This window comes from Callospermophilus lateralis, chromosome X (genome assembly GCF_048772815.1).
Source record: "Callospermophilus lateralis isolate mCalLat2 chromosome X, mCalLat2.hap1, whole genome shotgun sequence".
Lineage (NCBI taxonomy): Eukaryota > Metazoa > Chordata > Mammalia > Rodentia > Sciuridae > Callospermophilus > Callospermophilus lateralis.
The window spans coordinates 96751261-96765811 of NC_135325.1; the positions used below are offsets into that span (position 1 = coordinate 96751261).

Consider the following 14551-nt stretch of genomic DNA (forward strand, 5'->3'; position numbering starts at 1 on the left):
TTTTTTTTTTTTGTAATGCTGGGGATCAACTCAGAGTTCTTGCATATGCTAAGCCAGCATTCTACTACTAAATCATTCCCCCAGCCCTGGATAGAACACTTTAAAATTCACACTTCCAGCCACTCAGGAGGCTGAGGCAGGAGGATCTCAAGTTTGAGGCCAGCCTGAGCAAGTTAGAGAGATCATGTCTCAAAATAAAATAACAAAGCATAGCTGATGTAGCTCATCAGTAGAGTAATTATTTAGCATGGATGAAGCTCTGGGTTCAATTCCCAGTACTGCCAAAAGCGGTTTACTTAATCTATTTCACTCCAGGCTTGGTTGATTATTTAATTTTTTAAAGGAACATTCATTTTTTAAATATTTTTTTGTTTGTTTTTTAGGTGGACACAATATCTTTATTTCATTTTTATGTGGTGCTGAGAATCAAACCCAGTGCCTCACGCATGCTAGGTGAGTGTGCTACCACTACTAGTTTTTGCAATGCTAGGGATAAAACCCAGGGTCTCCTCTTTCTCTTCCCCCTCACTCTTCTCTCTCTCTTCCCCCTCTCTCTTCTCTCTCTCTTCCCCCCCTCTCTTCTCTCCTCCTCCTCCTCCTCCTCCTCCTCCTCCTCCTCCTCCTCCTCTTCTTCTTCTTCTTCTTCTTCTTCTCTCTCTCTCTCTCTCTCTCTCTCTCTCTCTCTCTCTCTTTCTCTCCCCCCCCCCCATTCTCTTCTGCGACTGGCCACTATGGTCCTGCTAATAAAATCTCGGACAGGTTAAAAAAAAAGAAAAAGAAAAAAAAACCCAGGGTCTCTCCCATGCTAGGCAAGGGCTCTACTACTGAGGTGCATCCCCAGCCCTAGAGTATTTTTTAAATTTATAGAATTTACTTATTGAAATTGATCAAGAGAACACAGTTTAGCTGTGAAAGGTAGTGTGGTATCTGCAGTCCCAGCTACTCAGGAGGCTAAGGCAGGAGGCTAACCCAAGAGTTCAAGGGCAGGCCTGGGCAACAAAGCAAGACTGTCTCAAAGAAAAAAAAGAGAGAGAGAGAGAAAAAGAATACAGTTTCATTTAGGGTCAGGACTGAAACAAGAGTGCTACAAAGAGTGCTGGGATTGTAGCTCAGTGGTAAACTATTTGCCTAGCATGTATAAGGCCCTCGGTCCAATCCACAGCAGCACACATACATCCACACACAAAAAAAGTATTACATAGAGTTTCCATATACTCCACATCCAGTTTCCCCTATGTTTTTTTTATTTTTTGCTGGGCATAGAACATAGGGTCTTGCCCATGCTAGGCAAACCCTCTACCACTGAGCTATACCCCAGCCCTGGTTACTTTACTTTTTAAAATATTTTTAATTATTAATAACTGGAAATGTTATATCTATCCAGTGCTGTTTAGAACTCATCAGAACAACTATCTCAGAGCCAGGTGCAATGACTTGCACGCCTGTAATCTCAGCTACTTGAGAGGCTGAGGCAGGAGGATCACACGTTTGAGGCCAGCTTCAGCACTTAGGTAGACCCTGTCTCAGAAATTTTTTTTTTTTAAAGAAAGAGTGAGAGAGTGAGAAAGAGGGAGAGAGAGAGAGAATTTTAATATTTATTTTCTAGTATTTGGCGGACACAACATCTTTGTCTGTATGTGGTGCTGAGGATCGAACCCTGGCCGCACGCATGCCAGGCGAGCGCGCTACTGTTTGAGCCACATCTCCAGCCCTCAGAAATTTTTTGCGGGGAGGGAGATACTAGGGATTGAACCCAGGGGGCCAGGGGGCTTCATCAGTGAGCCACATCTCCAGCCTTTTTTCTTTTCTTTTCTTTTCTTTTTGGTACCGGGAATTGAACTCAGGGGCACTTGACCACTACTGAGTCACATTCCCAGCCCTACTTTATATTTTATTTAGGGACAGGGTCTCACTGAGTTGCTTAGCACCTCGCTGTTGCTGAGGCTGCCTTTGAATATGTGATCTTCCTACCTCAGCCTCCTGAGCAGCTGGGATTACAGGTGTGTGCCAGCATGTCCAACTATTTTTATTTTTAAAACATTTTTTAAGTTGTAGATGAACACAATACCTTTCTTTAAATTTATTTTTTATGTGGTGCTGAGGATAGAACCCAGTGCCTCACACATACTAGGTAAGCACTCTACCACTGAGCTATAATCCCAGCCCACAATATGTTTATTTTATTTATTTATTTTTATGTGGTGTTGAGTATCAAATCCAGTGCCTCACACATGTCAGGCAGGTGCTCTATCACTGAGCCACAACACCAGCCCTTTATTTTTTATTTTGAGACAGGGTTTCACTAAGTTGCTTAGGGCCTCACTAAATTGCCTAGGCTGGTCTTGAACTTGTGATCCTTCTGCCTCCGCCTCCAGAGTTGCTGGGATTACAGGCATGCATCACTGCACCCAGCTCCTTTTTTACTTTGAGATAGCGTCTCACTAGTTGCTGACTTGGCCTTAAACTTGGAATCTTCATGTCTTAGCCTCCTGAGTGAAGTTGCTGGGATTACAGGCATCTACTACTGCCTCTCGCCTGTAATTTTTTAAAAAATCTCAGAGATTTTTTAAAAGGGCTGGGGATGTAGCTCAATGGTAGAGGGCCTCTGGGTTCAATACCTAGTACTGCAAGAGAGAGGAAAAAAAAAAAAGAAAACATCTCAGAGAATACTCCAAGACATGTGCCAGACTATAATACATAAAGTAGTGACAAAGAGACTTCCTCTGGAAGTAGTAGTCCCAGATAAGAACGTGGGAGTCATCCTGAGTCTCTAGAGAGTGGTAACATTTGATTATAACTTAGACTTTTAACTGGCCTGCAGCCCCCGAAACCAAGAATTTGGTCTTTGGTTCAAAGGTTATATTTTGGGGCTGCAGCTGAAATTCAGTGACAGAGCACTTGCCTAGCATGTGGGAGGGCCTGGGTTTCATCCCCAGCACCATGAGGACAACAAAAATAACCTCCTCCAAAACCGAAGATGGGGTAAGTCTTCTCCAAATCTCACAGCTCATAAGCTTTTCTAATTCATTTCAGGATTTACACCTTGTTTATTTAATATGGCAACTTTCCTACTTCTTGTTATCTTTGGAAGCCTCTGAAAATACCCATAGAAAATCAAAGATAGGCATGGTGGCACACACCTGTAATTCCAGCTATTCTGAAGCCTGAGGCAGGAGGATCAAAAGTTCAAGGCCGGTATTGGCAATTTAGTATGACTTTGTCTCAAAATTAAAAAAAAAAATTGTGGTACTAGGGATTGAATCCAGGGACACTTAACTACTGAGCCACAAACCCAGACCTTTATTTAGAGACAGGGTCTTGTTAAATTGCTTAGGGCCTCACTAAATTGCTAAGACTGGCTTTGAACTTGTGGTCCTACTGCCTCAGCCTCCCAAATCACTGGGATTATAGGTTTGTGCCACCACGCCCAGCTGGTTGGTTGATTCTTGACCAGACACATGACCCAAGTTGGGCCACTGAGGATCTCCTCATGATCTTGCTGTTGGGATTCAGCAATCCAGTCCATTTTTACTTGTTACCTGACTTGAGGGCAGAAAGGAGGCAATGTTTGGCCTTGTATTCAGAGAAGCAGAGGAACAAGAGTGAAATAGACATGAAGAAAGAACCTAAGTAGGAAACTGAGGCCTACAGAGGAGAGCAGCCTACCTAGCTTCTCTCAAGACTTTTGTTTTTTTTAGTACTGGGGATGGAACCCCTGGTCTAGCACATGCTGGCAAGTGCTCTATCACTGAGCCGCATCCTACATTCCCAGCATTGCCTAGCTTCTCAATGATTTTCAAAGTCCTTCTTCTGTTTTTTTTTTTTTTTTTTTTTGAAGACTGGCTATCTCCTGCCTTTGAAGGACTGTGTTAAATTAACCTCTTTTGCTTAAAAATAATTTAAAAAGACAGTATATGTGAATGACTCATCCTTTCATGGAAAGTTAAGTTTAATTTTCCTGTTATTTAAAATTTTTTTGATTATAAATACATACTCATTATGGAAATTTTAATTAGCTTTCTTCTCATAAAACCCATTATCATATGTGTATACACCCTGAGAAGTATAAAAATGAAAACTAAGTCACTTTTTAAAAAATATTTATTTTTTAGTTGTAGTTGGACACAATATCTTTATTTTATTTATTTATTTTTATGTGGTGCTGAGGATCGAACCCAGGGTCTTGCATATGCTAGGCGAGCAAACCCAGCCTCCTAAGTCACTTTTAATGAAATACATACTGGACAAAAGATAAGTACAAAATGTTCATAGCACCACTATTCAAAAAGGTCCCAACTAGACATAGTGGTACACACATGCACTCCTAGCTTCTCGGCAGATGGAGGCAGGAGGATCACAAATTCAAGGTCAACCTGGATAAGTTAGTGATACCTTGTCTCAAAATAAAAATGTTGTTCTGGGGCTGTAGCTCAGCAGCTCCAGTGCTCACCTAGCACATGCAAGGCCCTGGGTTTGATCCTCAGCACCACATAAAAATAAATAAAGATATTGTGTCCAACTATAATTAAAAAATAAATATTTAAAAAAAATGTTGATGCTCCTCCATCATTGTGTACACGCACTTTAAGGCATACATTTTATAATGTTATTGCTCACTTAAAAGCCCATCTGTCTTTCCATTCATTCAATCATACAAGCTCATTTACTCATTCAACAAATTTACTGAGTACTTCCTTTATATTAGCTTGAGAGCAAATAGCAGCAAGCCAAGCCTATCCTTTTGGTCTATCTCTGTAGGTCCTACAATCTAGTGGGAGAGGCAGATGTCAATTAATTGACCACACATAAAAGTTTCCAGTCACATTTGTGAAGCACAGTACAAGGGTGATTTAAGGGGCTCTAAGCAGCTGGGCACGGGAATGCCATCTAAAATCCTAACAATTCAGGAGGCTGAGGCAGGAGGATTGCAAGTTTGAAGTCAGCCTTAGCAATTTAGTGACACTCTGTCTCAAAATAAAAAGGACTGGGCATATAGCTCAGTGGTAAAGCACCCCTGGGTTCAATTCCTAGTACTATGGCAAGGTGGGAAGAGCTACTAAGTGGAAGAACCTAATTGGATTGGGAGAAGAAGGGGGAAGTCTGGGGTTGTTTTCGTGTGGAGGTAAAAAATAGGTTGAGACCTGAAAAGATGAATGGGAGTTAGACAAGTGCAGAGGGAGAACATTCGTGGTCAAGGGAATAGCATGAGATTTTTTGGTTCCAGGGTTTGAACTTGGGCATACTCAACCACTGAGCTACATCCCCAGCCTTTTTATGTTTTATTTAGAGACAGGGTCTTGCTTAGGGTCCCCCTAAGTTGTTGAGGCTGGCTTTGAACCTGTGATCCTCCTGCCTCAGCCTCCTGAGTCACTGAGATTACAGGCATGCACTACTGTGCCTTGTTTACATATGGCACTTTGAGGGACAGAGACTCATGAAGTTGAATCCAGCTTAGTGAGTAAAGAGGGGTAGGTACCACATTGTGCCCCTTTTGGACTTTTTAAAAAATATTTATTTATTTATTTTTAGTTTTCAGTGGACACAACGTCTTTATTTGTATGTGGTGCTGAGGATTGAACCCAGCGCCCTGCGCATGCCAGGCAAGCACGCTACAGCTTGAGCGACATCCCCAGCCCTGGACTTTTTTTAAAAATTGGTACTTGGGATTGAACTCAGGGGCACTCGACCACTGATCCACATCCCCAGCCCTATTTTGTATTTTATTTAGAGACAGGGTCTCACTGAGTTGCTTAGCACCTTGCTTTTGCTGAGGCTGGCTTTGAACTCACTATCCTCTTGCCTCAGTCTCCTGAGTCCTTGGGATTGCAGGCATGTGCCACCACACTGGCCTACATCCCCAGCCCTTTTTATCTTTTATTTTGAGACAGCGTCTCACTAAGTTGCTAAGGCTGATCTTAAACTTTTGATCTTCCTGCCTCGGCTTCCCGAGTCACTAGGATTACAGGCGTGCATCACTGCACCCAGCCCTTTTGGATAATTTTAAGGACATTTTTCTCAAGTGATGTGAAGCAAGTGGAGGTAGGGGGAGTATATTTTTATCTCCCAAAGCTCACTCTGTCTGGCCACAGTGTTACTGGGCCAGGATTTCTCAACCATGGCACTATTGATACTTTGGGCTAGATAATTCTGTTGTGGAGACTGTCCAGTGTATTGTAGAATGTTTAGAAGCATCCCTGGCCACTACCCACTATATGCCAGTGGCACCTCCCCTCTCCCTAGTTGCAGCATAAAAACTGTCTCCAGACATTATCAAACGTCCTCTAGGGGTCAGGTGTGGTGTTGCATGCCTGAAATACAACCTACTCCAGAAGTCAAGACAGGAGGATCACAAGTTTCAGTCAAGCCTCAGCAACTTAGGGAGACCCTGTTGCAAAAAAAAAAAAAAAAAAACAAACAAAAAAAAAAAAAATTTAAAAAAGGGCTGGGATGTAGTTCAGTGGTAAAGTGCCCCTAGGTTCTATCTCTAGTACTACAAAAAGAAAACAAAATGTCCCCTAGGAACAAAATCACCCCCAATCATCTGACTGTGCCAGATTATTTAGTTTTTTTTTTTTTTTGGATGAGGGTTTTCTACTTTCCCTCCCCCTTCAGACACACGTATAGGGTGTGTACACAGGTGCACTCTATTGACTGTGACATCTTTATAGGTCACACTTGCCTCTGGCTTCCCAAACCCCTACTGAGGCTTTGCACACCTAGGAACTTGACTTCATTGCATAAACACTCCTGAATATGACATCACCAGGGCAGTGTAAATACTTAATATTCCATCCTGTTCTTTTCAAGAATTTATAAGGGGGCTGGGGATGTGGCTCAAGCGGTAGCGTGCTCACCTGGCATGCGTGTGGCCAGGGTTCGATCCTCAGCACCACGTTGTGTCTGCCTATAACTAAAAAAAAAATAAATATTAAAATTCTCTCTCTTTCTCTCTCTCTTAAAAAAAAGATACAAATGCCTCCTGGGTAAGATTACCTTTGGAATTAATTAAAAAAAAAGAATTTATAAGATATACTACATATTTAATCCAGTTCCCATTCCTGCTAACAGTAGCTACCTGGCATGTTAAAGGACTTAAAATGGTGATTAGCAAGAATCAGAGTTCTATAACCTTCTCATTTGCAAAATGGGGGAGAATCTGGTAGAAATGATCCTTTATAGACATTATCAATCAATCCTTATCAACCTGAGGTGGTCAGGTATGATTCTTCTATGTCTCATAAAGAGCATGTATCCACAGCTGGTTCAGAGATGGAACTGGGATTCAACCCTAGACTTGATGCAGAGCCAAGATTTTCTTATTTTTGGTGCTGGGGATTCAATTTAGGACTTCATATATGCTCTCTTGCACTCTACCACTGAGCTATATCCACAACCTCAATGCCCAATCTTTTCTTATGACCCCTGACGCAAGGCCTTGAGGTTTATGCTACTATTCTAAATTAGAATCATAGAATGGAAAAGGAATTGACATCTACCTAGCAGCAGACATTGACTGGACTCCATACCAGCTCTGCCTGACTTCTCCAGAGTGGTCTCCCAATTATACTCTTCTCCCCATGCTAGTTAAGTACCTGTACCTTAACTAGCATATAGCACATGTGCTGGGGAGGGAATTAACACTAAAACTTTCATCTTGCTCACCACCAGTAATTTTTTTTGTATCAGTGATTGAACCCAGGGGCCTTAACCACTGACCCACATCCTCAGCCCCCCCCCTTTTTTTTTAAAGAGAGAGAGAGAATTTTAATATTTATTTTTTAGTTTTTCGGCTTTGTTTATATGTGGTGCTGAGGATCGAACCCGGGCTGCACGCATGCCAGGCCAGCGCGCTACCACCTGAGCCACATCCTCAGCCCCTCCTCAGCCCTTTTATATTTTATTTAGAGACAGGGTCTCCCTGAGTTACTTAGGGCCTCGCCAAGTTGCTGAGGCCGGCTTTGAACTTGCAATCCTCCTACCTCAGCCTCCTAGGTCACTGGGATTACAGGCATGTGCCACTGCATCCAGCTTCCTCTTTTCATAGGCCCTGAACTAAGTGGTTTAGTACATTATTATATTTCATCCTCATACCTGAGGCCCCATGGTTTTGCAGACAAGTGAGGCTAACAGCTGGCTTTGAACCCAGACTGCAAACTCTCAACCACCACTCTGCTGCTGCCTGCCTCTCAGTAGGTCAATGGATGGGCACAATTATACACAACACTAGTATCCATATAATTTTCCATTTCTCTTGATGTTAATCCCTTTTATTCAAAGTCCATGGAGAGCTGGGTGTGGTGGTACCCACCTGTAATCCCAATAACTCAGGAGGCTAACAAGGTCAAAGCCAGCCTCAGCAACTGAGACCCTGTCTCAACATAAAAAAAAAAAAAATGGCTGGATGTGGCTCAGTGTTCCAGAACCCCTGGGTTCAATTCCCAGTACTAAACAACAAAAATGTCCATAGAGAAAGCTGGCCCATTAGAGACCTTAGCTTATTTTTTTATTTACTTGGTACCGGATATTGAACTCAGGGGCACTTAACCACTGAGTCATATCCCCAGCCCGTTTTTGTATTTTATTTAGAGACAGGGTCTTGCTGAATTGTTTAGGGCCTTGCTAAGTTGCTGAGGCTGGCTTTGAACTCATGATCCTCCTGCCTCAGCCTCCTGAGCCACTGGAATCATAGGTATGTGCCACTACGTCTGGTTGGAAATTTCCATCATGTGACTTTTGGTTAAGCCCTATCAAGTCCCTCTGTTTTGGACTTAAATAATACTGACTGCTATTTACTGTGGCAGCTATTTTTGTTTTTTTGAAAGTATTTTTTTTTTTAGTTTTTTTGTGGATACAATATCTTTATTTTATATGGTGCTGAGGATCAAACCCAGTGCCTCACATGTGCTAAGCGAGCACTCTCCCACTTGAGCCACAACCCCAGCCCCGTGGCAGCTACCTTTGAACATGCAGGTAACACTTATGCACCAAGAGAAAATATTTGAAGTAGGGGCTCATGAAGGAAATAGGTTCCAACTATCTGTTTTGAAATTTCTAGGTTCCTGGGTCACTTGGTGTCCTGTAGCCCACTCTTCCAACTTCAGGAAAGCTGTGGTTCTTACAGATTAGTCAACTGAACTTTCTAATGTGATTGTAGGCAGCGTCTTCTTTGCTGTACAACCTCCACCACTCACTGTGCCCCATAAACAACATTTTCTACTTGCTGCCATTTGCCTTGTCCAGCCAGCAAAGATCCTTCCCACAACAAACTAGGTAGGGAATTACAAATCAAAGTCTCCTTACTCTTACTGCATGCAGCAGTTTGTCCTAATTCCATAGACAATTAGGGAACTGTCCCTCCCACCTTTTTCACAGGTCTGCCAAGTGATTGCACATTGGTCTACCGGCTCTTATCTCCAAACATGCCATATAATTTATGTATCAATCTCATGTACCCAGAATGGTGGCTGACACACAAGTGCCCAATAATTTGCTAAAGACATCTCTATATATTCTAGTAGTTGTTAGGCGTTAAACATAATTCCCTGGAAACTTGCAAGTCAAGGGTAATACAGCAGTACACTAATGTGGTAAAAAAGCTCAACACTGCCAGTAAGATTTTTATTGTGCATATTAACTCGGCTGCAACTATTATGTCAGGTAATGCTGGTAACAATTTGCTACATGGCCAACAATTAAACTCGATCTTTCAGGCCAAGCTGAACTCTCTTGAATCTATGATTTGAGATTGGCAATCTTTTTGTTAAGAGCTTTCATAAAGGCCAAGTCTGCATCAGGGTGAAAACAGCCATGAAAATGTAAATAAATGCATGTGGTTGTGTTAACCAATTTTTACCATGCGCAGTGGTGCATGCCTGTAATCCCAGGTTGGGAGACTAGGCTGAGGCAGGAGGATCACAAATTCAAAGCCAGCCTCAGGAATTTAGCAAGGCCCTAATCAATGGGGATGTGGCTCAGTGGTTATGTGTCCCTGGTTTCAAAAACTTTAAAATGTAAATTTTGACTTTAAAGGTATCCAGTAAAATATTGGATTTGATTTCTTTGGACCACTTAAAAATGCAGTAGGCTAGATGCAGTGCATACTTTTAATCCCAGCGATGTGGCTCCGGGATGTAGCTCAATGGGACTGTGCCCCTAGGTTCAACCCTCAGTACCCCTGATGCAAAGCAATAAATATTTAGTTTGCAGCTATACAAAAACAGAGGGCACACACCTATAGTTCCAACTATTTGGGCGAATGAGGCAAGACGACTAGTCCACTCTAGGAGTTTGTGACTAGCCTGGGTAATACAACGAGACCATCTTATAAAAAAGTAAAATGGATTGTAGATTTGTGCCTAGATCCTGCCAATCCCTTGTTTCACCCTCAGGTCTATGATGATATGTGCACGACCCATAGCAGGTTTAGGAGCCACTAGCCATAGGGATCTATTTAATTACAATTAAATAAAAATCTTAAAAAGAAAATAGGGCTGAGGATGTGGCTCAAGCGGTAATGTGCTTGCCTGGCATGCGCAGGGCACTGGGTTCGATCCTCAGCACCACATAAAATAAAGATATTGTGTCCACTGAAAACTGAAAAATAAATATTTTTAAAAATTCTCTCCCTCTCTTTAATCCAATAACCTTAAAAACCAAAACAGCAGTTCAAACGTTTCACATATTTATTAGCAAACCAGTACTACAGCTTCTGTGACACTATCCAGATAGGGCAGACATTTTCAGGTGGATGTGACAAAATGATCACAGCTTTGATAAATATGTGCGCCATTTCACGTCATTCCTTATAGACCCAGCTTGGTTCTCCTCCAGTGTCTCCTCTTGGAATTGTACCTACAGAGAAGGAAACTGACAGTTACAAAGGCAGTCTGACTACAATTTAGCCGTCTCCATTCACCATAAACTTGGTACAACAAAATTCAAAGGTCCCAGTTTCTCCTTCAACAAGTTTGGACTGTTCTTGAGAGTAAAATTATTTGTGTAAGAACTGGATCAAACGAAATTTTAACCTAAAGATGACTGATCTCAGACTAGGTTCTTAAGTGGGACTCAAGTAGAAAGGAAACTCCTTCTTCCCCTCCCCTCCATGGGTACCCACACCCACTTTTGATTCAACACACTGTGGGGTAGATGCAAGCGTATCTTTAACCTCCTCTTAATGGATCACACATACACAAAAGCTCCTGCATTATCTTTACAACAAATTATACCCCATAGTAATAGTGCATTCCAGAGCTAAAGCAATGTCTGAATTGTCCATGTCAATCTGTCATGATTTTACCCCCAGAAGGCAAAATCAAAAATGATCAACATAGCTTTTCTTTCAGCAGGATAATGGCAGTACTTCCACAAAATGAAGCACTGTAATTGCAACCTGCTCTTAATTTTAAAAGTTGAAAGAGGGGCTGGAGATTGTGGCTACATGAAGCCCTGGGCACCAGGCACACACAAAATAAATAAAAGTTGGAAGATAGCAAATGTCTCCCCAACTGTATGAGACCAGAGAACCAGGATTATCTATTGAATTAGACACTCCATTTTATATACATTTTGTTCATTCCCACAATCCAAAACACAGATATCAAGAGTTGACAGGAACATGGAAAGGGTCCCAGTTTCTTCTTCAACAGATTTGCTGTACAACCCAGAGAGTTTACACTAGCTTTGTGGTCTGCTCTTTCAAGAGGGAACCAGAGTTTTAGTCCTAGTTGACCTTGGAGGTCCTTAACAATTCTAGTGATGTCTTTCTTCCAAACTCATCAATTCAACTATTTCTGCAGTAGAGGGCAGTGTTGCAATCTTAAAAAAAAAAAAAAAAAATCTGACCACTTCAAAAACTGATTTTGGGGGAGCTGGGCTATAGCTCAGTGGCAGAGTGGGGTGTGAGGCACTGGGTTCAATCCTTAGCACCACATAAAAATGAACAAATAAGCCAGGCACAGTGGCACATGCCTGTAATCCAAGCAGCTTGGGAGGCTGAGGCAGGAGGATCGCAGGTTCAAAGCCAGCCTTAGCAAAAAAAACCTTCACAAACAAATCCAAAAACAATAATAAAAAAGGACTTCAAAATGTTGATAGATGACAGATTAGATTACATGTAACTTTCAATTGCATGTTTATGCCCTAAAAGTAATCTGAAACAAAGAACAGTGTGTGGTGTCTTACCTGATTTTATTACCAGTTTTCATTCGAATCCACTGGGGAATGGGACGATTTTGCTTTTGTTTCTTAGCCAAAAATCGCTTGATCCTGAAAGTCTTGTGAGAAGACTGCAAGGAAATGCAAACAACTTAGTGATACTAGAGCCAGCCCAAAATGATTCAAAATTTTTTTCCTCAATCTAACAAACATCTCAGTGGATATACAAAAAAATAAAAATAAACAAATAAATAAAAATCATCATCCAGCCCTCAAATCCTAAGAGTTCTCAAAAGGCATCGGAAAACTCAGGCAACCAAATTGGGAATTGGCTAGGGCTGGGGAACTTGGCTTAATGGAAAGACCATAGCTTTAGGTTAACCAGAATAACCTATCACTTGTAAGTCAATGAGCCTCAGTGGCCTACTTTGTAAAACTGGGGAAATTTACTTTCGAGTGTCATTGTCAAGGTAGATTCTGCCCCACTCACCATTTTGTATTAATCCCACCTCTTCTTTTGGTACTGGGGACTGAACCCAGGGGCGCTGTACCACTGAGCCAAATCCCCAGCCCTTCTTGCCCCCACCCCCTTTAAATTTGAGACAGGGTCTCAGTGTTGTGGAGGCTGGCCTCGAACTTTTGATCCTCCTGACTCAACCTTCCAGGTTTTGAGATTTCAGGTGTGCCCAAACTGGTAATCATACCTCTTTAAATTGTTACATTCTCAAGGATGACTTTCACAATTTCCTGTTTCATCTTTTGGCTTTCATGAAGGGCTGAGGTCATCTAAGTCCAGTGTACCCTCCACCCCCTGAAGGTCAATCCGGCAGAATTGCAGATCTATAGCCTAGCCAACTTAGCCCAATAGACTCTTGCATTATAAGGGGCCATTATAAAGGCATAACTACAACTCTCTCCCAGCCCGCAGTAGCAGTTGTATATTTTATCAATAAACTAGAAAACATCAAATACCGATCCCCTCCATACCTGGTAACCAACAAACATAGTAATCTGTCACAGAGCAGTGATGGCATTTACTAAAAATCCCCGTATCACACAAAACCCCCATTCTAGGCAATTAAGCTCAAGTCTCTGAACATATGACTAAAAAAATCCTGCAATCTTGTAACACTCCTGGTTGCCCCTTCTGATGCCGAGCATATCGTGCACACTACAGGTAGCCTGCCGTTGGTCCAAGTTCAGGAAAGCGGGACGGGAGTGGGGGTGCACCTCGATAATCACTGTTTGCAACAGCAGGGAGGCAAAAATCCTTGCGCTCGCCCGGACCAGCCGGACTCTTAGCGGGCTTTGGACTCTTCCGCGCTAGCGCAGCCTCCCCTCCCCGAGTGCTCCTGCTAGGCCTGTGGGTTAGAGCAGCGGCCAACTGGACCGTCCCTTGAAAATACCTTTAAAATACTCCTGCCCCTCGACATTTCACGCGGCCCTGGCCACCCCTTGGCGGCTTTGTGTCTAGGAAAGCCATCTCCGAGCCGATGACGGCCGATAGACTTACCATGGTGAGGGACCGAATTCGATGCTCGCACCACAATGGCCGAAAAAAGGCGAAGAGGAGGAAAGAGGGCGGAAGAACGCGTTTAGAAGGCGCCACTGAGAGGTGGAGCTTAGGCAGTGATGCTTTGCGCCAGCCAGCGACTAGCACCTCCCTACCGCCAGCCCAGCCTCCCATGGGGCCCTGGGAACCTGCGCTTCTTGATGAGGAATGAAATTCACTTGCCTTCACTTCCGTAAGTGGGTTTCCCAGGAGCCCGTCGGTCTGCTAGGGGCACTCCATTTCGTCGGTGAGGTAGACAGCCTGTGATAAGTGCCAAATTAGAACCTCTTCCGAAAACAGAGGGGGGAGAGTGGGTGGGGCCAACCCCTAGGGAGGGCGTGGGAAGGGACCGTCACCCCCAGGCGCCGGCGACTTCGGGCCTAGACTGGGAGCGCGCCACGAGTAGAGGGGCGGGGCTAGAGCTCCCAGACGGGATGGGTCGGTGGGAGCTCTAGGCCTTTTCCAGGACAGCTACATGTAATTTCCAGCTGCCTAGGAAGTGCGGCGGCTGGATTACGTGGGTCTTGTAAACCTAGGGACGGACTTGGAGTTTTAGACTAACGAAGCCCAATTTTGCTAGGATATACAGGAATTAACGGCATGCGTTTGGGTTGCTAGTGCTTCTAGTTTTCATTTTTTCTTTTCCCCATTTATAAACAAAAACCTCGTGCTGAGGGCGTATGTTAGTGGTAGAGCACTTTCCTAGCACTTTCCTGATTCCATTCCCAGCACCGCCAGAGCAAAAACTAGAAAACCTCTGTATATCTTTGCATTCACCTCAAGCATTTTTTTTAAAATATTTTTTTCAACATATATATATATATATATATTTTTAGTTATCTC

General features: G+C 42.9%; 1 protein-coding gene and 1 non-coding gene across 2 annotated transcripts; both read right to left on the reverse strand.

Moving 5' to 3' along the window:
- Positions 1-10664: 10664 nt before the first annotated feature.
- On the reverse strand, positions 10665-13858 carry Rpl39 (ribosomal protein L39). Its single transcript, XM_077107232.1, has 3 exons — positions 13670-13858; positions 12184-12287; positions 10665-10851 (listed from the first exon to the last, which is right to left on the reverse strand). Exons 1-3 carry the CDS (start codon positions 13841-13843, stop codon positions 10803-10805), a joined length of 327 nt encoding a protein of 108 aa, XP_076963347.1. The 5' UTR covers positions 13844-13858; the 3' UTR covers positions 10665-10802.
- LOC143639567 (small nucleolar RNA SNORA69) lies at positions 11269-11399 on the reverse strand. Its single transcript, XR_013154715.1, has one exon. It is a non-coding gene; the product is annotated as a small nucleolar RNA SNORA69 (small nucleolar RNA).
- Positions 13859-14551: the final 693 nt, after the last annotated feature.